This window comes from Clarias gariepinus, chromosome 14, assembly GCF_024256425.1.
Source record: "Clarias gariepinus isolate MV-2021 ecotype Netherlands chromosome 14, CGAR_prim_01v2, whole genome shotgun sequence".
Lineage (NCBI taxonomy): Eukaryota > Metazoa > Chordata > Actinopteri > Siluriformes > Clariidae > Clarias > Clarias gariepinus.
Window position 1 is genome coordinate 27178481 of NC_071113.1, and position 27112 is coordinate 27205592.

The following is a 27112-nucleotide window of genomic DNA, read 5'->3' on the forward strand; positions in this document are numbered from 1 at the left end:
TCTTACTCTCGTAGTACAAGTCACTCCCTAATTCCAATCCACTCACTTTCCTGTTTTTGATCTGCCTACTTACTAAAACCTGAAGTAAGAGACAACTGATGTACAGTTAATGGAGTCTCGTTCGGTCTCTATCCACACGGGGTGTCCAGACTCCATCATCCAGCGTTTTTCTTAAAAAACATCAGAGACATCAGCTGTACAGCTGTTTAGTTATTTCTTCATCGCCGAAAAGCCGCGCGTCCCGGGCGCCAGGTGCGGAGATTTCACCCCCAAACGGACCAAAATGGCAAAAACACCGACGTTACGGATTTATTATCTCATCTTACTGTATTTAATTTCAGACCAGGTGTATGGTGAGTCTGTTGATCTTTTATTCCACATTCTGTTATTTAAGACATTTGAAATTATTGACATTTTTACTAGCACTTTTTTTTATTATTTGAACCAGAAGGCCCTTAATTTATTTTAGATTAATTACTGTTTATTCATAACTGGTTTTAAACTCTAAGTCAGAAGTAAACTTTCATACGTTTCCTAATGTCATGTATAAAATTGCAAAAATATTGTTATGAAAAATGTATATTTGAATTAAGTCTGTATTCTTGTAAAAAAAAAATATATAGGCCTATATATTGTTTAAGGGGTTTTGCTTGTTACAGAAGTTATACGTCTAAATCTTTCCTCATTTACAAACACAATATTTGTAGAACTTTACGAAGAACCTTTTAGGGTTTCTTTACTGAGACGAGCTAAAGAACAAGTAAAAAAAAAAGAACAGGGTGACTTAAACTTATTTATTTATTTATTTATTTATTATTTATTTATTTATTTATTTTCAATGAATATACTTACACCTAGGCTTTTAACACTTTTTTCCTCTTTCTTTACAAAACATCCTCTACATCAGAGTTCCACATCCCTGGTCCTGGAGAACCCCCTGATCTGCACATTGAATGTCAACACACATGATCAAAGCTAATTTCAGTATTTTAAGTGATTTTGAATTTTCAGTTTAAAATCAGTTTGTTTGTTTTTTCTTAATCAAAGTGAGTGTGAGAGAGCAAGGAAAACACTAACGTGTGCAGAACAGAGAGTCATATGTAAATATGTTTATAATTTTATATATGTTTTTAAAATAAATGCAGATTGATGTTATTTATAACATACTCAATCTTCTATAATTGCTTTGGCAAAAATTTTATTTCACACCAATAAAGGGCTGAACTAAGCTGAACTGAACTAATTCATCCAGGTCCAGGATTGGAACCTACTGCTATTCCAGAACATGAGTGCTTGAAAGCTATTTTTTGTAAGCTCACATAGCATCATCTCCCCTACTCGTGATGAACTTGTCCTACCACATCTAGCATTATGCATGGATTTGCCTAGTTATGTCGAGACGTTTAAGGCACCCTGTAGGTCTAAGATCTAGATTTTTTTTGTTGTTGTTTTTGTTTTTTATTCCGAGCAAACATTATTCCAACCTTCAATACAAATCTGACATATACAAATTATATATATTTTTGATGAGCATTTGTACTTGTATTTGGACAGGACAAATTGGTTAAACTAATAAATAAACTGAGGACACCCATTTACTCTAAACTTCAGAATTCATCCAAAAACCAGTCCCTAAAGTGGTAATTAGTGCATGTTAGCTCATATGGACAGAATGAGTGTGTTCTGCTTGACCGAGCTGCTATATAAGCAGCCAAATATAAAATGGTGATTCATGAATTCTAGAGGAAAATCCTTCGCACTCCCAGACTGGTATGGATTGACTGGGTGGATTTCAGGTCACCCATAATAGGTGTAGACTCAAAGCATTTGTTAAAGAATTCTTTCTCTATATTAAAGTGCAATTTTAAAATACATCTAGATGTTAAAAGATTCTATACAATCCTGCTTCTGTACAGCATCATCGGTTTGCCCCACCCTTTTATAGGTGGCTCAGCAAAGATCTCTACTGCGGTGTGAACTCTACTTTGTAGAACCATTTTAAATTACTTAAACCACTTTAAAAAACTTAAAATGTACCAAAAACACAGAACCACAACCACACTTAAAGAACACCTTTTTAATCCATCAGAGCTTCAAAGTGTCCCCCAGAGAAAATTTACAAACATGAATTAAGTTCTGTTATTATTTTCTGGCAATATTTTTGCCCTAATTACCCCATAGCAAATAAAACCATGACCTATTTAAGGAATTAAATAAACATCCCCTTACAGAGAAATGTAGCTCCATATTAACGAGACCATACATTTTTTAATCTGGTAAAGTTTTGCATTCAACATACAGTACAATTCTTTGTGAATGAGCTGTTACTATAGAAAACCATTAAATGAACTCCATTCAGCAGTACTAGTACATAGAAAATTTATCAACAATTTCAGTTCAATCCGATCTGAGCGTTCCTAAGAGCTGTGGGAAGGGTTTGTTTAAATTTACTTACATTATTTTAACTTGTACTGTGTATGTAGTAATGCTATTTATATATTAGTGAATTTACAGCAATATGTCCATGTTAGGTAAAGTTATTCTTAGGTCCTTTTATTTATGGCATCAGGCCAACCTAAAGAAACTGAACAGAAAAGAAACATCAACACTAAACCATTTATTTTGATAGCTCAGATCTAATCGTACTCCCATCTTTTGTTGTTATGCATTTTGCAACACTGTATTTTACTCATTCCAAGATCAAATAACCATTAGTGGGTTTAAGTGCATATTCGACCTTGTGATAGTTTAGTACCATCACTACCACAATCTGTTATTTTTTAAATCATCTGGCTTATCTCAGTTCTACCTCTTCAGCTCTTTTAAATACCACGAGAACTTGTACAAAATGTGCATAATGAAATGCCATTGGGTTTCTCTGTTAATGTATTTTTTTTTTCTTTTATCAAATTACTCATACATCTGGAGAATGTTGTTTGCAGTGGCATGGAGTGTTCCTGGAATATTTCACTCAAAAGTAGTTAAGGGTAGAGTGTAGATTAAGGCATGTGTAAAACAAACAGACTTCAAATGTTCTCTCATCTGTTTCAGGCTCTAATATCTGCACATCTCGGGGAGCCAGCACGTGTCAGCAGTGTTTAGCAGTGCACCATTCCTGTGCCTGGTGCTTCCAAGAGGTGTGGTACTGTACATGCTCACTTCTCTATCAATGCTCAATCATACTCCAACATCTGACCCTGTAAACCTGCAGATACAATATAAAAGCCAAAAAGTAGGAACTGATAAGGCAATGTACAATGTTTACACTGTGGTTCTTATCTAGAAAGAAATGTGATTAAAGATTTAAAGGTTTCCTCCAGGTATTCCTGTTGCCTTCCATAGTCCAAAGGCATGCATAGTAGACTCCCAAATTGGCCATAGTGTAATATTGGCCATAGTGTGAAAATGTCTGTGTGTGTGGTTGTGCAATGTGTGTGTGGTGTGGTTGTGCATTGGGTTTGCTTTCCATTCACAGACTACTTTGCCTTGTGCCCAGAACTTCCCCTAGGATAGACTCCAGGCCCCCTCCAAGTGAGAAGCAATATGGAAATTGGATGGATAATAAGCTGACAAGTTCTAATGCCTGTTTAAGTTTAATTTATTGTAATTTATTAAGAAATAACTTCTGTCTTCAAAAAAGCATTGAGTGAGATAACATGTTATCCCATGTTCCTATATAACAAGGAAAGCCTGATTTATTTATTATTTTAAAAGGATGATAGTATGAAAAAAGAAAAGACCTGTGTTATATTTATGCATTTAATACTGGCCAAAAAAGTCTTGTGTTGGAGTGCATCTACAGTCCAATACATGAATACCAATATAACATATGGTGATCACATTAAACTGTCAGACAGTGATCCAGGACTGCAACTCCCTTGAGCAGATTTTGCACAAGGAAGTGTTAGAACTACACACAAGAGAAACATATCACTGGCATGGCACTTTGTACTATGTTTGCAGCTATTGCTAAACTGTTATAATTCCTGCTTACTTCTTTAGCCTTGAAACTAATATCTTATACGCAGGCAGTGGCGGTTCTACACTGAATTGCTCCCTGGGCGAGACTCCCTCCTGGAGCCCCAAGCCACCTACCCATAAAAAAATATATATATTGTAGACTGTTGTCTACAATATTACTCTTAAAAATTGCAAATCTAAATAAAAACGCCCTAACATGCTTATTAATCTAATCTAATCTAATCTAATCTAATCTAATCTAATCTAATCTAATCTAATCTAAGGGAGAAACAATTAGCTCCTAGATTAATTTACTGCCTCAAATTATATGCTTTGTCACAAAGTTATAGCAAGAGGAAAATGTCTTTTAAACTATCTACACGGATGTAAATTACACTGGCTATGTACAGTCTGTAAATATATTGTAAATACTTTGGCTATAGCCAACATTAACATAACCAATGGAAATAAATAACTGTACTTGCAACAGTTGTGTTGCAAAGCATAATTTTGTGGTTAAATTTAATTAGATTTCATGTTGTATACACTGCTGATAAAAACAATAGAGCCCTGCCCAAAAATAATAGAAATTGTATTGGTTTTAATAGTTATAATGGGAATTGTACTGGTTTTAATGGTAAGTATAACAATGTCTGCTGGTATATGATGGATTCTATTAGTGGGTGGAATAAGGAATTTTGTAATAGTTTCACTGGAAAAAGTTAATGGTTCATAAAGGTATTTAATAGAAACCATTAGAATTTCTGTAATGATTTGTATATTAGGCTTTTATTGTGTGTGTGTGTGTGTTTTTTTTTTAGTATGGTAAGCATTTGTTAGTATGGCAAGCATCATAAGCAAGAAGGCTAACAAACCTAAGAGTTAACGTTATACCACTAATGAACATAATGACATGGATACATTAATCATACAGAGAGAACATTGTTGCATACCTTTTTCTTTTGCCCTGTTCTCCTCATCTTCTTTCTTTTTTTTTTCCTAAATTGGGCACCTGACAGCTTTGGCCTTATCACTCCATCACTGTGTTTACTTTATAATCGACGATTCGACAATCAACAGATTTCCCCCAACGCTGTCACTCACGACCAGAACTCAAGACTAAACCAATTCACCTCCACATCATAATCGTTTTTATTAGCCATTTCACACAATTAAATAAATGAAAAAAGTGCAAAGTATTGGTCTGTGTTTATAATATTTGAATTAAATGTGCGTTATTTGTAAGAAAGTCAGGTGTCACTGACATAATTTATCCCTGCTCCTTGTCCGCTTAATTTGGGAGAGGTGAACTGTGGAGTTTACATGTTCTTCCTGTACGTGTTGGATTTTCTCCAGGTACTTTTTTATCTCCCACATTCCAAAGCCATGCAGATTAGGCTAATTGGCCACAGTGAATAAATGTTGAGCGGAGGTCCTACCATTGTTGTAAAAATGGGAATAAATACAATCCTCACCACTGTCCTTCACAGAACCTAGTTGGACTAAAGAGGTTCCTAGATGGATGAATGGATGGATGGACCTTAAGCAGAATAAGGGTTTTGATGTCTTAATAGTCTAAAATGTCTAATTCTGTAGACTCAAATTTTATATTTTATAATCCAACAAACAATTTTCAAACATTTAGGACAAGGAGTTGTTTTTCCTTTCCAGTCAATCATGTTATCAATCATATCAGAGAGCTCTGTCTAGAATAGCCTACAGGTTTTCTAGCCCCAGACAGTAGACAGTCTTTTGTAGGTGTGACATGTAATGATAAATGATCATGATTTAGATAAAGAAATGTGTGACTGTGGAGCTTAGTCCATGTGTTTGTGTGACCCATCAGGATTTTGGGTTGAATGGGCCAGGAGCATCACGTTGTGATTTAAAGGAGAACCTGCTAAATGCAGGATGCACAGCAGAAGAACTGGAGTATCCCATCAGCCAGATGACTGTTACGGAGGACAGACCTCTTAGCGACAAGGCCTCGGGGTCCACCACTGACGTGACACAGATCCAACCACAGAAACTGCACATCAGCCTAAGACCTGGTGAGTGTTCAACCAGGACCTTCTAAACAATACCTCAACCAGTGGGACCCCACAGTCATGTTCGATTTCATCAGTTAAACAAATTGATTATAAATGTCTTAAAGTGTAGATAATTAAAGCAATTTTAAGCAATCGGATTTTAGAATCTTTTAAATACACTTTTTTGTTGGGCATGCCAATATCTGCGCCTAACTGTATATGTTGTTGTCATGACAATTCACAATTAGCAGATGAATGTTTCTCAATTTAATGTCCTACTTTCCACAGATGACTCGCGGACATTTACGCTGCAGGTGAGGCAGGTCGCAGACTACCCTGTAGATCTGTACTATCTGATGGACTTGTCCTACTCCATGAATGATGACCTGACCCAGCTGAGGAAGCTAGGAAATGGACTGGCGGAGGAGATGAGCAAAACCACCAGTAACTTGCGGATGGGTTTCGGGGCTTTCGTGGATAAACCGATCTCACCATATATGTACATCTCTCCACCAGAAGCTGTGAGGAATCCATGTTACTCGTGAGTGAATAACCAGAACAGGAGAACCTGGCATAACAAATATAACAGCTGCTACTTATAATGGCTGTCATGTAAATGTCGAATACTTTGGCTTAACTGGTTTCTCTGTTTTCCATTTTGTGGATGACCATAAACCTATCTAATGATGTGTGCCACCATTTACCATACTAGCAACTATTAAAGTTATACTTGAGCATGGTTATTTAAGGCATGACTGTCATGACTCAATGGCTTTATGAAGGATTTAGGGAATGACTTAGCTAATCTAAATATACTACTCAGTGTTTTTCCCCTGGCAAAACTTGTGCTGACTGTGTGCGGATAAACAGCAAGAGGCGTCTAATTTGAGAAAAGACAGTCCAAATACTGGTAAAAAATGACCCAATACAATGAAATCTTTTCACCAGAATACTAGCGGCAACAGATGCAAAAAAAACCCCAAAAAAAACAGGAGATTACCATTCTAAGATCCAGCCTCTATTGTGTACATTGCAATTTCTCCTTACTGTTTCTCCTTATTAGATGTTTATGATGGCCAGGGGTAGCTCAGTGGTTAAGGTATTGGACTACGGTTCGGAAGATCCCAGGTTCAAACCCCACAACCACCAAGTTGCCACTGTTGGGCCCTTGAGCAAGGCCCTTAACCCTCGATTGCTCAGATGTATAATGAGATAAAATTGTAAGTCGCTCTGGATAAGAGCGTCTGCCAAATGCCTAAATGTAAATGATAACTATGACCTTATTCAATGTCTTCAAACAGGAAGAATTTCGGCAAAAGAACAAGCCCTAATGATCATCACTATAACTGTGCTTATACTGTAACTCTTTGTGAATTGATAAAGATTCTAATAATGAGTTCTTGTTACTACACTCCTCTCCTATATATTTACTAAACAAGTCATACAATTAACTAAATTATTAACCATACATTCTAAGTTAAATAACTGAAGAATAGTGCAGATGTGTGGTTGATCACCTCTTCAAAATCATTGACCATAACTATAACATTGTAATATGCCAAACCTAGGGTTTGAAACAAACCCTAGTGAAACATTGCAACATTCCAGTTTGATCATTAGGTTACTAACTATGTGGAATTTCACAATGTCTCTTGGTTGTCTGGTTTCCTCCTACCTTTGAAAAACACACTTGCATATTTTCATTTCAAGGCATTTGACAGACTCCCTTATTTAGAGCAACTTAGAATCATTTTACTACATCTAATTATTTGAAAGTTGAAAGCTCAAGGGCGCAACATTGGAGCTACCCCTATCCATAGCTGGGCTGGATGCACACATGATAGGTGGTCTGGATGCACAAAACTGCCCATAGGTGTGGATAAGAGTTACCAAGCTCTAGCAAAACTAACAGCTCTAACAATTACAGAGTTTTTCTGTATTACCACATTTGTCTTTCTTGGAAATGTAACTTTGAATTTTATATGAAGAGCACACATAACACTGAACACAATCTGAAACTGTTCAGTGAAAGTATAAAATGATTAAAATTTAAATATAACAGTTCAATTCGATTTGATCAACAGTATTCCCAAATTTCACTTGTTGCTGATACTGACCAGATAGATGTTCGGCCGGGTCTTCTAGGCATCCCAATGGTCCTAGCTTGTTCACTTGGTTCTTATCAAAAAATGAGACAGAGAACAGATGAATAAACTCTACTACTTTGAAAAAAAAATCAAGCTGTTTAAAAGTAATTATTCTCTTTAAAACCAGTCCCAAACTTGCTCTATTAAAATTCAAGGCGGTTTTATAGTATAAAGACAGTGAATTAGAAAAGGTACCTTTGATTTTAAACTGCCACTTCATGGTCAATTTTATGTACACCCCCTACATACCTTATACAGTATAACTCATTTACTGTACATTGGTCTGCTGATAGCTGGACCAGATTGGTCAAACCCATTTCAAGTTATGAATGTTTGTTTGGGAACTGACACAAAAGCAATTTTCTTATAGGAATGCATTGACTTCTCACTGCAAAGATTTCTCCAAATTTTTTTTTTTTTCTTTTAGAAGCAAGCATGTTTTAAAATCATTCCTATGATCACATTTTTGGAGTACATACACCAAAGTTCATGTGAAGTTCATGTGAAGCAAAATAAAGCATTCTCTCTTAAACAATGAAGTAAGCAAAGCTGTAACCCTAAAGTTGCCCCAGATATCTACCTCTGAATCAGCACAGTCATCTTACTATACAAGCAAATAGAAGAGATAATGTTGCGTCCTATGTTTCAGCCCGCAGCCAGGGTTATTACTATTGCAACTGGACTAAACCACACCCTCTCCACTCACACACTCACCGGATTCATCGACTGCATAAAAAATGCTTATCCAGGAATTGTCTTTTTGTGTGGATTTAATATAACTTACATAACTTTATATAACTTCATCTTAAGTTTATTTATTTATTTATGTATTTATTAATTTAATTATTTGGTCACCAAAAGGCATTTCACTGCACATCATTCTGTGCATACAGTTGTGTGTGATAAAAATAATAATAATAATAATTGAATTTTGAAAAGTGTAATACTAAATATTAAAATCTAAAGCTATTTCTCTTCTAATGGTGACAGGATACCATACAAATGCCAGCCCCAGTTTGGCTACCGCCATGTTCTGTCTTTGACGGAAGAAGTGAACCGCTTCACTGAAGAAGTAAAGAAGCAGAAGGTATCTCGGAACAGAGATGCCCCTGAAGGAGGCTTTGATGCCATCCTCCAGGCAGCTGTATGCAATGTAGGTTAACAAAAAAAAAATACATAACACGCCACAAAAAGCTGCTGTTTGAATTTTCACATTGTTTTTTATTTTTATTTTTTTGGATTTTACTCTTGGCAGGAGAAGATTGGTTGGCGTCCAGGTGCTTCACACCTTCTTGTGTTTACCACAGATGCCAAGACTCATGTAGCACTGGATGGACGCCTGGCTGGCATCGTGCAGCCTAATGATGGCCAGTGTCACATGGACGCAGACAATGTATACGCCATGTCCACTATAATGGTACTTCCTTAAAGCACTTTGATTCTAATGTACATGACAACATTTAGCTTGATGTTAATGTAGGACTGTCTGCATTCTTTGCAATATTAATATTATATATTAATATTCTTAATAATATTTTTTTATATCATTCCACAGGACTACCCATCTCTCGCATTGATCACGGAGAAAATGTCAGAGAACAACATAAACCTTATTTTTGCTGTGACCAGCCCAGTACTTTTACTTTATAAGGTAGAATTAAAGACAACTGTTTTCACAAAATGTGTTTTAGTGACGAGTGCAGTTTAAAATTTCTTGCTTTTAAAGCTTTTGATAAGCAACTAACATGACTGGGCAGGAATATGAGTATTATTATTATTTTTTAATAATCATATTTATTCATGGCAATACATAGAACAAATTGAAGTAGTTTCACATGACCACTTGTTTAACGATACAGACTCATACATATGATACAGTGGGACGCTTGTTTTTCATTAGATGAGGTGAGAATAAAAGTATATTTTAGGTTCATTTGACTTTTTAACATCATCTCATCAGTTTAAGCCCGACTGGTTTATATGTTTAAAACAACGGTCATTCTGCTACAGCTGTTTAAGTACTATCTGCTGAAATACTAGATCCACTAGTTAATGATCCCTGGTCCAGAGTAATAAACAGCCAGGGGAAGGGATTCTTTAAGGATGGTTGGTCCCACTGATATTGTTTTCAATTCAAGACCAATTTAGCACTGTCACCTTGCATCTCCAGGTTCTAGGATTAAGTTTGCATGATCTCCCTGTGATGGTGGGTTTCGTCCTGGTACTCCGGTTTCCTCCCACAGTCATGCAGATTAGGCTAACTTAGGCTAGCATTTCCAAGTTGCCCGTAGTGTGTGAATGTTGATTATCCTATTACGGTTGTAAAAATGGGAATAAATAAAATGGTAGTCAGCATTGCCTGCCTAGTTGGATTACAGAGTTTCCTAGGTAGATGGATGGATATACTGAAATACAAAAAATTGTAGTGTTCTTAGTTATATTAATATATTTTAGATATATTAATCACTATGCTCTCTCTGTGTATCACTGTTTTTCATGTTTTTCTTCACAGAATTACAGTGATCTGATACCCGGTACTGTGGTGGGGACGCTGTCTCAGGACTCACGCAATGTGATCCAGCTAATCCAAGATGCCTATGCTGTATGTTCATTATAGTCACTGCTTAAAGTTGTTTCCATGATTAATTAATTAACTGTTTATTCCCACTTTTGTGCTAGTAGGAAAATCTTCATTATAAAAAATATTTGCCCTCTTTTAATGTTTTTAAGGTCTCATCCACACAATCTTTAAATGAGTATGAATTAAGTGAAATTTAAATACGAATTTATAAACCAACATTTAATATGACAATAGGCTGACGTCAGTCAACAAGTCAAATAAGTGCATTACCAGTTCTCATACATAATTCTCTGCACTTTAAGATCAGATCAGACTTTAAGATGACTCTACATGCTGTATATGTAACTCAGTGCTTAAACACCAATCTATGCCAGGTTGTTAAGTGTAACCTATTGTTCTTCTGTCTAACCATTTTTTTTTTTACTTTTTGAGACAGAAATGAACACAGCTACATGGTTGTCAGTGTAATAGTGCTTTGATAAAATAAAATAATAATAGATGATGATCAAATGAAAAACTGTAAATAATTTTTTTTTTAAACTCAGTATGGTTACTGGTTACAAATACAAAAATATATTTGACTTTCTGCTTCAGTTTTGCTCCAGTTTGTATACATTTGTACCACATTTCAAAGTTCATAAGCTACCTCATTTAAATATTAATGAAAAGGAAAATATATGATACAAGCACTGTCATACCAAAGTACATAGATGTCAGTGACATTTTGGTACAAATTCTTTCTGCAATATTTTGTGCAATATGTCAATTAAAATCTATGTGCAATATGGGTAGTGCCCATATACATGCAAGTGCAATATACATGAATTTATCTGAAATAGGCGTAAATGTCTAATTGCCTTTCATGGACAGAAACTTCGATCCAAGGTTGAGCTTGAGCTCCTGAACGTTCCTGAAGAATTGAGCTTGTCCTTCAATGCCACGTGTTTAAACAACGAGTTCATCCCCGGGCTAAAGTCTTGCTCTGGACTCAAGAGAGGAGACCAAGTCAGTACTTTATTCAAATTCCTAATAATTTTTTCTTTCTTTCATTCTTTTATTTTCTAATGCTTCTCTAATACTTACAGACTCCCTCTGTCCTCTTTATAGGTGGTAATATCCCTTAAAATTTCCCCTAACAAAAATGAATTTTTATTCCTCCTTATTTACTCATTGCACGTTTAGAAATTTGTTCTCAAATACCCCAAATAAGGAAGTACGCAAAAGAACAGGAAAGGATGTGCTCTTTCCCTGATAAATGACTTGCTTTAAGCTTTTTGCTTTACTGCTCTTTACACACGTTCGTGAATATGTTTCACACTGGAAAGGAAGGAAGCTGTTACTCATTTGGCAAACTGGTGTCTGTTTCCTTCGGTTTATCTTGTTCTTGTTATATGAGTCACTGTGTTCATGTGGCATGTTAGCTCAGCTTGTCTGTCGGAACGTCCTATCATGCCCTCGTGCACTCATGTCTGTAAACTGAGGAATAAAAATTTGTCACAGACTGCTTGCACTTTGATACATGGTTAATATTTAATTCAATTAAATTTTAACAATGGTTGTTTTTATAAAGCAGCTGTTGATTTCGATGCCTAATGACCGAGGTGTGCCAGACGTGACGACAGCGAGGAAAAACTCCCCGTGACAACATGACGGATAAAACTTCCAGACGAGATAGTGGGATTATGAATCATTGCTGCTTAGGGTTAGGCTAGATCATAATTAGATCACATGATCATAACATACTTCGTAAGATACTGTAAACCCAGTATACCCCAGCAGAACCCATAATGTTGGATGATGTTGTCGATTGATTTGAACTGTAATTAGATTGTGAAGTCTATCCACACACAACACAACATCAGGTCAACATTGTTAAAATGACTTTGATGAAATAATGTGGGGATAACATTGAATGAAGGTGGCATAGTGACATAGTGGTTAGCATTGTCGCCTTGCATTTCCAGATTCTGGGTACGATTCTCAGCTTAGGTCTGTGTGTGTGGAGTTTGCATGTTCTGCCAATGCTTGGTGGCTTTCCTCCGGGTGCTCTGGATTCATCCCACAGTTCAAACATATGCAGATTAGGCTAACTGCCCATACTGTGTGTGTATATGTGTGTGTGTGCCCTGTGATGGATTGGCACCATGTCCAGGGTGTACCCCGCCTTGTGCTCCTGGGATAGGATCCAGGCTAAGTGAATAACGATAATATTGAATAAATAACCCTAAAACAATGTTGTAAATACAACCATAAAACAATAAAATATCAAGACTGATAAAGGACAGTGAGACCTACAGTTGATGGTAATGGATTCCAACTGCTGTTAAACAACAAAGAAATACATCAGAGTTCAGAAATAATGACTAAAGAACAGGATGTGCACAATGGTTTTCACACTGGGTGTGTATCTCATACCTCATGCACACAAAGTTTTTCTCTTTACAGTGAAGTGCATTATGGCCCCCCCCAAGCACAACAAAACCAGTGCTAGTGAAACGAGATGGAAAATGAATGAATAGTTTTTGAAAAAAAAAAACTTTGGCTTGGACATTGCAGTATCCCATATAGATTTGCTAAGTATCTGTATTACTGTACACACTGTACAAACAGATGTTTACTAACAACGGATCTTAGACATTTGATGTTTTGTTGGGCTGTTTTTCCAGCTGTTTTCTGACTTAATGGTTCTGGTTCAACACAGCACAGATTTTTGGCGAATTTTCACTTAAAGAAGTTACGATGTAATCCAGTTTGTTTGATAAAGCAATATAGAACTGGAGCAGGGATAGCTTAGTGGTTAAGGCGTTAGCCTACCGATTGGAAGATCCCAAGTTCAAACCTCAGCACCACCAACCTGCCACTATGGGGCCCTTAACCTCAACTGCTCATATGTGAAAGGAGATAAAATGCAAGTTGCTCTGGATAATAACGTCTGCGAGATGCCATAAATATAAACTAGTAGCAGGTCCTCTGGTGAACAAGTGGATAGCATTCTGCCTGTTACCGAGTCCTGCTTAGGGCATTTGTATCTTTGCATCAAGAATGGACTAAATAACCATAAATCTTTGAACTGAAGTTATTCATATTTTGTTATCTTGTTTGCAGCATTGATTTGGGGTCATTCATTCATTCAATGCTATCAATCAATGTAATTCTTACTTTCAAAAATATTGTAATTCCAAACAATGGCCCTACATCTGTAACATTGTCGACTCAATGATCACTCACTCACTGGTATAGATAATACCATTTTATCCTATATACAAGGCCTGAACCCTATCTCAGGAGACTTAGGGCACGAGGCAGGTTACACTTTGGAGATGGTGCCAATCCATTGTAGGGCACACACATGTAGCTACACACTATGGGCAATTTGGGAATGCCAATTAGCCTAACTTGCATGTCTTTGGACTGTGGGAGGAAACCGGAGTACCCGAAGGAAACCCTCCAAGCACGCAAAGAACAGGCAAACTCCATGCACACAGAGGTGGGAATCGAACTTGGCCGGGAATTGAACCCAGATCCTGGAGGTGCAAGGCGACAGTGCCAAAAAAAAAATCATGCTGGGAACTTGTGTAAAAGCTTACTAAATGTTCTAATAACTTACAGTTTATTAAATCCTTTTTTTTCTGTAGAAAAAAGCAACATCACAATACTCCGGTTTTCCACCTCTGCATGTAAAGCTAATCCAATCCAAACAGGCCTTTACGTACAAATCAACATTTTCCAAAAGGGATTATTCACTAACACACACACACTCACAGTTTGTGTGTAAAATCTTATTATTGTGTGTTTGCTGCTATTATAGGTTTCTTTCAGCGTTGAGGTACGTGCTAGAGGATGCCCAAAGGAGAAGACCAAAACTTTCACCATTAAACCAGTGGGCTTCAAAGACACACTCCAGATCACTGTTGACTTTGAGTGTGAGTGTAAGTGTCAGGCTCAGGGGCAGCGCAACAGCTCTATGTGTCACCACGGCAACGGCACCTACGAATGTGGCATCTGCTTGTGCCATGCAGGAAGATTGGGCCCGAGGTGTGAGTGTGCTGAGGGTGATTACAGCCTGAGCGAGCAGGAAACATGCAGCGGCCCTAACAAAGTGATCTGCAGCGGGCGTGGAGACTGTGTGTGTGGTCAGTGTGTGTGTCACAACAACGATTTTGGAAAGGTCTGGGGGAAGAGGTGCGACTGTGACGACTTCAGCTGTCTGCGTTATAAAGGGGAGCTGTGCTCTGGTAAGACATTATCCTAAGCATAAGGGGTGTTCAGGTCAAACTGGGACTTGTGATGAAATCTTTTGTGAATGAAGGTATGAAACAGATTGACATTTACAAGAGACTTCAAACACAATACGGTGAGGAGATTCTTAGCCACATTAAACATTAAACAATGGTGAAAACATTTTAAAGGAGGCCTTAAATGAATGCGAACGAAATCCTGGCCACAGTGGCTCGGAGCCGACTGCAGTCGTTCCCATGAACAGTTCCACATGTTTGGAGTTCCTGGGAGGCCAGCGTTTCAGACGTGAAACAGGCTGTTTAAGCATGGCCCCAGGATATCGATTACCCTTGTAGTATCTAAGCACTAGTGAAACGCTGGGATAAGAGCAGTAGTGTAACAGGGGAATATATAGAGAAATCAACATTGTCCTGTTATTTTGCACAATTAAAAATTCCCAGTTTGTCTTGAACACCCTTCATACAACTAAATGGCTGCGTTTTTCACAGCAGTTCAAGTACACGTGTTTATTGACTTTGAGTTAAGGTTTATTTTTTTGTTACTGAGAAATATTGGTGAATATCAGATGAATATTAAACTCTGGAATTTGTGCATTTGAGCAGAAAGGGAAAAGTATGCAATACATTTTGAAGTTCTCAGCCACTTAAGAAAAACATATCCATGCAAAACAGAAGCTCACTTACAATATGTCCAACAAGCTACACAGGGATTTGCATGGCTTGCACTTTTGCATATAATACACCTGCAAAAAAGTTTCATTATTGTTCCTATTGTATTCTCACACAAAAGAGATAATTTAGTGATTAGTGGTTTCTTGGTAACATGACAGACTCCATATTTTTTCTTTTATTAACCTAAAGGTGAGAATAAAAGAGAGGCTGATGAAACAGTGACCAGTCATAGTTGCTATAATGTAAGAGAGACCAGAAATCGTGTTGTTTTGCATTCCACAGCATTAATTGCAACTACAGTATGAATGCATGCCATTTTTTAATCAGAGGATCGCAGGGGAACCAATAGCCTAACCCAGGAGACTTAGGGCGCGAGGCGGGGTACAGCCTGGACGGGGTGTCAATCGACGGCATTCTTTCACACACTATGCGCAATTTGGGAACGCCAAATAGCCTAATCTGTAAGTTTTTGGACTGTGGGAGGAAATCGGAGTACCCGGAGGAAACCCAACAAGCACAGGGAGAACATGTAAGCTCCATGCACACAGAGGTGGGAATTGAACCCTGGCGGGAATTGAACCCGGACCCTGAAGGTCCAAGGTGACTGTGGGAACCACTAAGCCATCGTGCCGCCATCAGGGTGTACTATTATTTATTTAAAAAATTAAAAATAAAAAAGCTTTATGTTTTTTACATAAATCTGTTGTGTTTTGTTCCTCATGCTTTGAATTGCTAGTAGTGGAATAACTACTATTCAGGTCAAAACATTTAGGCTTATTTTATGTATTTCAGTATGGATGACTAATTTTGACAGAATTGTTCTCAAAAACGTCTGTTTGTAGTTTAGTGTACTAATTCCATGAAGACCACATTAGGAAAGAGTTACTTGGAATATCACAATGGGCGTCTCTTTACATAGCAAACAGTTGAAATAAGCATGCGTTGAAGGGAGTGGACCCAGCAGCGCGAGTGTGCTACAGTATGTGTGTGTTTGTGTTCTACCTCGGTTGGAGGCAGTCACCAGTTCATGTATTCATGTCTATGTAACGTAGTGGAACGTCTCACTCACCAGCTGACCAGTCACTCAGCTGTGGGGTAGAAATATCAACTATACACATTCTTTCCCCCTTAACTTTACCTCTAAATCCCGTCTTGTCATTTTGTTTTGTCTGAAACCTTGAAATGGTATCTTACTATGTTTTTAATTATAAACAGACTTCCGTTGTGGTCCCTATTGTCACTCAGCAATTTAAGTCCTGTTTACCTTTTTCCTTAAAAGTCCAGTGATCACAGTGAACATGCCTTTCTGTATTACAACACACCGATGATGTCATAGCACTAAAATCGCCAGACTCAGTGAGGGAGGCTAATGGGTTTCAAACTTATTGAGCTGGAACAGGATTGAGGTTTTTATGTGGGGTGTGTGATTATAGGCTGTCTTGTGTTTCTCATGTGGTATGGACTGTTTTTTTTTCTACAGTGGTCTTGCAATTTTTATTATTGCATTATTATTATTGTTATTTAGCTGTTTTTCTGAATGTGGCAAACAGTGGCCTTGAATATGAACTGGAAGGAGGGGGGAGGGCAGGGGTTGGGGCAGAGACATACAAACTCCAGAGCAAATGTTTAATCAAGTATATCATGAATGGTGACATTTAAAAAAATTTCAATGTTTAAATGTGCTGTGGGTGCATAAATTGCATAGCCTTTCATTCTCCAGTCCTCGTCTGGAAAAACATGTATACAACAATTACCAGTGTTTTTTTTTTCGGCAATAAAATAAGCAATAAATGATAAACAGCTGTTCCCTGGATTACTCAGATTTCTGTAATGTTTTACTGTGATCCAGAACAACTCGTACCAGTTCTGTATTTTTCCAATAAAATATAATGCCAAGATATTAAATAATATCCATATTGCCTATATTCAGAATAAGCAATGAGCAAACCTTTGAGCTGACTGTAATTAGTATAATAACATAAACTGATCAGTTGTAAAAATTTGTGATTATGTGTTTTTAGCTGCACTTTGGCATCCGTTTATTTAAAACATTATATATATATATATATATATATATATATATATATATATATATATATATATATAAGAAATTCCAGAGATTCCATATCTTTTCCATTTTCATAAAACCATACCATGTACAGTGAGATTAAAGCATTTTGGCATTTTGACAGCTGCATCATACTTCTGGGATTTTATTCTGTAAACTAAATCCAGCCGGTCCGGGTATGAGCTTTGTTTCTGTGCATGTGTGGAATGTTCAGCTCGAACTATTAACTAAACACAGCTAAACATTGTGTAATTTCACAGCAAACGTTACAAGGCCGATGTTCTTCATGTCTAATCACTCTGCATATTTGCTGTGCCTTTGGGTATCAGGAAATCTTTAGCAGCTTTATATCGTTCACCTCCTGCGGCAAAAACGCTTTCTTTAATTTTACTTCAAACATATCCATGATCTCAACTGCTCAGAATGTGGTGATCTGATTTTTTGGCTGGCATGGCCGTGTTGATGTTGCTGATTTGCCTTTTACAGGTCATGGCACGTGCTCGTGCGGTTTCTGCCAATGTTACCCGGACTGGTCGGGGGAAAACTGCAACTGCTCCACCCGCACAGATACCTGCATGTCCAGCCTGGGGTTGCTGTGTAGTGGCCGTGGACAGTGTATGTGTGGAAGCTGTGAGTGTACTCAGCCTGGGGCATATGGCTCTACCTGTGATAAGTGTCCCACCTGCCCTGACGCCTGCACTATGAAAAAGTGAGTTACTATGACCCGGATTAGAGGATAAGAAACAAAAACAATATGAGTCGATTCTTATTTCCATCGCTTTTGGTAGAGTCGAAGTTGGGAAAACTTAGGACAAAACAAAAAACAAAACAAAAAATCTCATTATGGTAATATAAAATATATATATATACACTGACAAAGTTACAGTATAACACTTTAAATTTGTTAAATGCTAGCTTCATTTCATCAACAGTCATATGTTTTCCCACTCCTCTTCTATACCGCTTTATCCTGTATTCAGGGTCGCGGGGACCTATCCCAGAAGGCTTAGGGCACGAGGCAGGGTACACACCCTGGACAGGGTGCCAATCTATCGCAGGGCACACACACATACTACGGGCAATTTGGGGACATCAATTAACCTTACCTACATGTCTTTGGAATGTGGGAGGAAACCGGAGTACCCGGAGGAAACCCACCAAGCATGGGGAGAACATGCAAACTCCATGCACACAGAGACGGGACTCGAACCCGGACCCTGGAGGTGCAAGGCGACAGTGCTAACCACTACACCACCGTGCCGAAGTGATTTCGCAAAATAAAATTCTCAGTAAAGTGTCTTGCATAAGTATTCACCCACCCACAGTGTCTTGCATAAGTATTCACTCACACTTCACCCCACACCCCTTGCACGTCCAAAGTTGACTGTTTTATTCCCGCCTCATGGTAGGTGTACTTGGCAGTTCCAAATTACCCATAGTGTGGATGTATCCTCCAATGGATTGTCCAGGGTGAATCTCGCCTCGTCCTGATCCTTTACACAGGATAAATAGCTTAGAAGATGAATGAATAAAAACTAGCTGACATAAAAAGGTCAAATTCCCAGTTCTGGAATAGGTTTGTTTTAAAAAAAATACAAAATTCATAAAATGTCGCGGAGTATTACTAAATCCAGTATTAAACAATAAAAAAAAGAATATGTTAAAGGAACCGTAATGTTGTATAATGTATAGTTGTAATTGAGTTGCAACATCATCCAAATCAAGCATGAGACCATGTTTTTGTATATTATATATAAAATATAATTTATCAATATATATTTATATTGATAAAAAGACAAAATTGGGATAATGTTGAATAAATAATCTCAACACAATGTTGGCAATGTAATTTTATTTTACCCTTTATTTGTAGCATTCGTGCCACTTAATGTCCAACACAAATACTGACATGATGGTAACATTGTCAAATTAATGTTGCCACAATGTTTTTACAACCAAAATGTCCCCTTGTGACTCTGCCTAGAGAAGATCGTCCACCAAAAGTTAGGGAATGGTTAGACAAGTGATTAGCCTGATAAGCAAGCAAGATACCATGGTAATGTTGGAGAACAGAGATGATTCATTTTCTTCGTGGATTTGTTTTTTTTTCTTGTTTCTTTTCAGAAGTGAATTATACTGATGTTTTTCTTTGTGTGCTGTGTGATTTGCTGTGTGATTTCTACAGAGATTGTGTGGAGTGTAAACATTTTCAAAGAGGCAGGCTCTTCGAGGACGAAAGCTGTGCCCGAATTTGCAGAGACGAGATTAAGCTGGTCGATGATCTAGGTAAGAAACAAAACTCTAGTCCATAACATTATAGTCTAATCCAAACTATCTTTCTCATGTCTTCCTGTGTTTTTGGTGCTTTCCCGCTAAACAGTTTTGCATGATAAGAACGCTGTGAACTGCACCTACAAGGACGAGAACGATTGTGTCCAGAGGTTCCAATACTATGAGGAGAACAGTGGAAAGTCCATTCTGTCTGTAGTGAAAGAGCCAGGTAACAATCTCAGCACTTTTAGACTGTATTTTAACTGAGGATTAAGTGTGATTGACAGCCATGAAATGTGTACATGTGTAGAGAAAAAAAAAATCAAAGATGCAAGGAATTTTCTAAAGACAATCTGAAATCCAAATCTATTTTCATCAAGTTTCATCTATAAAATTCATAGAAATCAAACAAAAATCTTTTTTCCGTGGCGTGCCGTTCACGAGCGAGTGAGCTCTCTGGACGGACTCTTTTGACCCTAAGTGTTGACTCTAGTATATTATTTATGTGCTTAACTATATACTCCTTCTATATCTTGCAGTGTTTGTTCTTAGATTTTTTTCATTGCACTAGTAACTTCTGGTCAGTTCTCACATTACCCTGTGTGTACAGACTATATATAAGATATACAGTGAGCAATCTACAACCTTTCTTTGTGCTACTGTCTTTATGGCTGCTGGATATCTGGAATTTCCTTCTGGATCAATAAAGTATCCATCCATCCATCCATCCATCCATCCAACCATCCATCTATCCATCTATCTATCTATTAGAATATGTACTGAAGAAATTCCTGGAGAAATTGCTTTTCCTGACCAAAATTGTAAAAATGGCTTAAGCCAATTTCCATATCAGCGTGCCTCTCTGCATGGCTCACTCACATACAGACAATGTAACATGATCCCTTGCGTTGACTTGACCCGGCTAGGGGAATTTGGGGAGAATTTAAGCAAAATTAAGGACGAATCAGCAGTTTAGAGAAGGTGGTATATTTTTTTTGCTGACTCACTGTCTTTACCATTCATAAAACCTAATCATTTTCAATGGAGCTAGTTTTTTGGGCCGGATTTGAAGGGGGTTAATTCTTTTTGATGGACATAAAAAATTTTTCTAGAGTAGTAAAGATTTTCAAGCCATTTGATATGATTTAGTTAATTTTTTAATTATATCAAAAATTAGCAATCTAGGGACTCACTTGCAGGAGCAAAGGGGTTCAGCACAAATCGTTCTAACTTGAAAACGGTGCATTTTTTTTTACAAAATCTTAATTTTCTTTTTCTCAGGAGACCCAGCTGAATGTTTTTACATAGGTTTTAAAGGAGTGCACGCAAATTTGAGCAAGATATGTCCATTAAGTCCAAATTTTGGGGAAACTGTCAGACTGATTCCTTAGAAAAGGAAGGGGGGGGGGGCAACAACTAATCTTGCATTTTAATTTCATAAAAAATTCATTTATTAATAAACTTCCAGGAATATATAGTAAGGCAAGAAGAACAATAATCTTGTTCATTTAAATAAAAAAATTGGACTGTGGGAGGAAACCGGAATACCCAGAGAAAACCCATCAAAGCACGGAAGAGAACATGGAAAATCCATGCACAAAGAGGCGGGAATCGAACCTGGCCACGAATGAAACCCGGACCCTGGAGGTGCAGAGTGACAGTGCTAACCTGAGATATAACATTTTATCCTGAGGTGTAATCAAATCAAATGTTGAAGAATAGCTTCCGCAAAATGACTACCTTCCCTTTGGCTAGACAAATTTACACACAAATATCTGTTCCTTTAGATATATCATACTTGCATGTGCTAAATGAATCGATTTGCATTTGTTCTTTATTTTAGAGACCAAATCCTCTATAAACTTTTCAAAATTACTCCACACTTATAGAAGTTTAAGATTACATGCGCTTATATAAAATAAACTGTTGTTTAATCTTGGCCTTAGACCATGAGACCGTGGGTGCTTTGTTTAATCCTCACGAATCAAGAATGTGTACCTGCGTGCATCATGATATTTAAGCCGAGTTCCTCTGATTGAATATCAGACAGTGGTTTGTACTTTCCAGGGTGTCCGGGTAAACACTGTCGGGTGAATGTGTGTGAGTGTGTCTGAGCATTTCAGCTTCTGAAGCAGCAGTGGTGAGGGCGTGGGTCGTTAAAACAGCAAACGGCTGGAGCCTGCAGCGAGAGTTGTTCCCCCTTGCTTTAACAAACCCACATGTGAAACATGGGCTCCATTAAACACTCAAACACACAAGCCAGGAACACAGAAAGGAGCCTGGGCTAGTAAAGCAAGGCAATAAACATTAACCGAGCTGCTGAGGAACACGCTGACATGGCACAATGTGCAACATGTAATCACTCAGGAAGCAGAGGACACATGTCTGCACACACATCTGATAAAATATGATGCTGCAAGAAGGTTCATTCAGCGGATCAGATGGTTAGTTTTGAACCTTTAGACCCTATTTAGTGTCAAAAAAACATTATTTATCTCGATATATCTCATTATGCACACATTCATCATACATGACATTGACATTGCAGAAAAACAGAACACAGATATTAGAGTAAAATTATTTCTCTATATTCTCCCCCTATCCCAGCATTTGACCAGTGCTTGGATACCATCAAGCTAGAAAGTTTTCTCAGTACACCAGAGCCTTGATCTGACTGCCTGCTTCACATCTGAAAAGCTGGCCTCCCAGGAATTTCTTTAGTAGTGTTGGCGAAAGATTGTGTGTACACTTACCACAGACAGATGAGTCTCTTCCGCAAGTTGGTGACAAGTCATCCAGTGGGCTCCGAGCCACCTCGGCTGTGATCGTCATTCATGGACGTACGGCCTTCTTTTAAATGTGGGCACCATTAAAATGTTTTACTGTAGCTAAAAGTCTCATAACCGTACTGTGCTTACGTCTTTTATAAATAGCAATCGGTTTACACCCCCTTATACTTCTGCTCATGAGACAATAAGTCCTGGTGTGACCGGAACGCCCCTTGTATTATATTTCATTCAAATAAAATCCAACATGACATTATTTATACCAGTTTGAATCAAGTGAGCAGTGTAATTAAAAGAGGATCTAGAGCGCATATAACAAAAAAAGCTATTCCCAGGAAAAACAAGTGTAATATTTATTAATTATGTAGTATATTAATTGATATTCATTAATTAATTAATTTACAACAAAATACAAATTAATAGTATTTTTTAAACCTTAGCTTTATTTGCACAAACAGGTAGGAACTTTTCCCCCCCATTTTATTAATTTCATATATAAAGTTGTCAGTTGTTGTTAGGAACACCTGTTCAATTTTTCCTTAATGCAATTTTCTAATTAACCAATCACATGGCAGTTGCTTCAATGCATTTAGGGGTGTGGTCCTGGTCAATAAATTCTCCTGAACTCCCACCTGATTATTAGAATTTGAAAGAAAGGTGATTTAAGCAATTTTGAGCGTGGCATGGTTGTTGGTGCCAGACGGGCCGGTCTGAGTATTTCACAATCTGCTCAGTTACTGGGATTTTCATGCACAACCATTTCTAGGGTTTACAAAGAATGGTGTGAAAAGGGAAAAACATCCAGTATGCGGCAGTCCTGTGGGCGAAAATGCCTTGTTGATGCTAGAGGTCAGAGGAGAATGGGCCGACTGATTCAAGCTGATAGAAGAGCAAATTTGACTGAAATAACTGGTTACAACCGAGGTATGCAGCAAAGCATTTGTGAAGCCACAACACGCACAACCTTGAGGCGGATGGGCTACAACAGCAGAAGACCCCACCGGGTACCACTCATCTCCACCTCAAATAGGAAAAAGAGGCTACAATTTGCACAAGCTCACCAAAATTGGACAGTTGAAGACTGAAAAAATGTTTCCTGGTCTGATGAGTCTCGATTTCTGTTGAGACATTTAAATGGAGTCAGAACATGGATCCATCATGCCTTGTTACGACTGTGCAGGCTGGTGGTGGTGTAATGGTGTTGGGGATGTTTTTTTGGCACACTTTAGGCCCCTTAGTGCCAATTGGGCATCATATAAATGCCACAGGCTACCTGAGCATTGTTTCTGACCATGTCCATCTCTTTATGACCACCATGTACCCATCGTCTGATGGCTACTTCCAGCAGGATTATGCACCATGTCACAAAGCTCGAATCGTTTCAAATTGGTTTCTTGAACATGACAATGAGTTCACTGTAATAAAATGGCCCCCACAGTCACCAGATCTCAACCCAATAGAGAATCTTTGGGATGTGGTGGAACGGGAGCTTCATGCCCTGGATGTGCATCCCACAAATCTCCATAAACTGCAAGATGCTATCCTATTAATATGGGCCAACTTTTCTAAAGAATGCTTTCAGCACCTTGTTGAATCAATGCCGCTTATAATTCAGGCAGTTCTGAAGACGAAAGGGGGTCAAACACCGTATTAGTATGGTGTTCCTAATAATCCTTTAGGTGAGTGTATACAATATTATGTGTAATGAAACACTCATAAAAAAAATTATTGCACAATTTCTCTTGTGCAGATCAAAGCACAAATAATTCTTTATGTAAACATATGAAAGCAATGTTATTTCTATAAATAATAGAAATCTGGCATTTTTACTATCAGATGTAACAAGCATATATAAAGTATTTTCCCTTGTAACGTGTTTATTTATTGGCCAAATGCTTTTCTGTTATGCAAAATTTAGATTTACATCTTACATATACTGTAGGCGTTTTCTGCTTCTCCAATTTCTTTTCATCTTCTAATCCATATGGTCCGTTCTGACCTCTGCCCCACTTCCTGCTGTGTCCTAGACTGCCCTAAGGGCCCTGACATCATGGTCGTTCTTCTCTTCGTTGCCGGAGCTGTACTAATTCTAGGTCTCGTCTCCCTACTTATCTGGAAGCTGCTGGTGACGATTCACGACCGCCGTGAGTTTGCTAAATTTGAGGAGGAGCGAGCACGAGCCAAGTGGGAAACGGTAAGAACGGAACGTTGAACAAAAAGCTAATAATCACTAAAATGTTTCCTGTCATTATACCTTTAATCAGGGCTGCATTGACACTTGGGTTTATGATGCCTATGCGCCCTGCATAGTTTACATTAATGTCAAAATTAGCATTAGTCTTTTTTAAAAGTCATCTGGTAAATCATAGGTGTGGGCGGGATGATTTTATTGTCTCTGTGGTATGCTGTTTTCCATGCAGAACAAAGCATCGCATCCATTCCCTAAGGCACATTTGGCTTTAAATTATACTGTGCTAATTAGGCTTTCCTGGTGAGGTCTATGCGCTCGTACCCACACATTATTCCAACCACATGTGAAATTGTGTCTGCTTCAAATCTTTTCCTCTGCCCTCTTTATAGCATATCCATGTTCATTAGTACTTAAATCATTTTCCACATCCTTAGTTGTCGTGAAATATCAATTCCTTGTAAGCATTTTCTCAAACAGTTTGCAATGCATTCAAAATTATTAGTAAATTTCTTATTTTTTAAAGTTTTTTAAGTTTGTACAATTCTGAAGCTCCAGTATGAAGATCTTAAACTCAACTTGTTAACTTCTTTCTTTATCACAGGGTCACAATCCTCTCTACAAAGGTGCTACTTCTACCTTCATGAACATTACCTATCGAGGAAAGGAGTGATCATCACTGGAGCTACTGGAGTGTGTCTTTTTTCGTTGTTTCTTTTACGTTATGGTCTTCCAGTTGTAGCACTGTTGTTGTCGTTTCTTACAGTATGTGCAGGATGTAAATGTTCTTATGTGATGTAAATATAAGAGCTAGGTTTAGAGATAACAAATCATCATGACGCACGTTGAGCCTCTTTATAATTATGATGAAATTCTGTGAGAATGTGGTAACGTTGATTTTTTTCTACATGTTGACTGATTTTGGCTCATATGAAGGATTCCATATGCATATGTTGAGTATGGAGTAAAACAAAATAGTCAGTGATGGGTGAGCGTAATGAGGTGGAGTTACTACTGCCATCATGAAAATAGCACATCTGGAAGTGTTATTCCTGTTATTCTACAACAGCAGTTTTTTAAAGTCTTTAAAATTATGTTGTACTTTTTACCTGTTTATAGCTGAATTTCCTGTTATCACTTGCATTATAGAAAATTAAGAAAACTTAGGTACAGCTTTACCTCAGCCTGTTACAAAGCACTGACACTGGAGACTCCTTCCATAAATAAACATCTCCTTGCCTTTTGTTCTTCTCTGTCAATAATATAACATTATGTTTGTTTGTTTTTTACTTTTATTATGATGCTTCTATTATGTAGGGCATCCTGCAGACATATAAATGATCCCTATAAATGATTTGTTGTTAATATAAAAACAGTTACATATTAGATAGAGTGCATTAATATAAACCTGTGATTTATATTATCGCCAGATTACACACGTAAGGCTACGTAGATTATTACATTTGTTGTAGTAATCATTTCAAATTTTCAAATTTGAGTTTTGTAGGGAATAAAAGCTTTACTCATGTTTTAAGCTTTCTATTAAACAGTAAATCTTTTTCATATTTATTTTTGCTTATTTTTATGAAGAATAACAATAATTCTAGTGAAAGACATGAAAGCTGTGAACCCCACCCTGTTAATTCTAAAAAGCTTTAAAACAATACAATTCTTTGTAAAAAAACATTTTGTTGAATATACTGTATGTTTTTACAATGTTTAACATTAATCGCCTGAAGAATGTTCAGTGCTTTTAGTTAAGTGCTGCAAGTCTGTTTTATCTAATCTATTCCAGTTATAAATTTGTGGCAAAATCTTCATAGATACTTCAGTCAGCACTGGGTAAATGTTGCATTGTCCTAAATGTATTTCATTGACAATATTATATAGATGTAAATTAAATAAAATAAAAAAACCCTCATGTATACTTTTATTCTGTACATTGTCCAATTATTATGTACCTTTCAGACAAAATTTCATCTTTTGAGGGTACAGCCTAATGTAACATACCCAGCTAGACACAATTCAGTTTAATTCAATTAAATTCAAGTCAAGTCAAGTCAATTGCCCTAGAGGACAATTTTGTGTTGCAGCAACTGTAAATCAATTACATTTATCCATTAGATTGTTCATTTATTAATTTTCTATATATTTATTTTTCTCTTCTTTAA

At 37.3% G+C, this 27112-nt stretch overlaps 1 protein-coding gene across 1 annotated transcript; it reads left to right on the top strand.

Annotated features, from left to right (window-relative positions):
* Window positions 1-26874, top strand: itgb3b (integrin beta 3b). Its single transcript, XM_053510999.1, has 15 exons — window positions 1-353; window positions 3052-3137; window positions 5807-6011; window positions 6279-6531; window positions 9128-9290; window positions 9393-9554; window positions 9693-9788; window positions 10650-10739; window positions 11589-11723; window positions 14527-14953; window positions 18183-18405; window positions 19882-19982; window positions 20077-20196; window positions 24781-24947; window positions 25546-26874. Exons 1-15 carry the CDS (start codon window positions 284-286, stop codon window positions 25612-25614), a joined length of 2367 nt encoding a protein of 788 aa, XP_053366974.1. The 5' UTR covers window positions 1-283; the 3' UTR covers window positions 25615-26874.
* The last annotated feature ends 238 nt before the right edge of the window (window positions 26875-27112 follow it).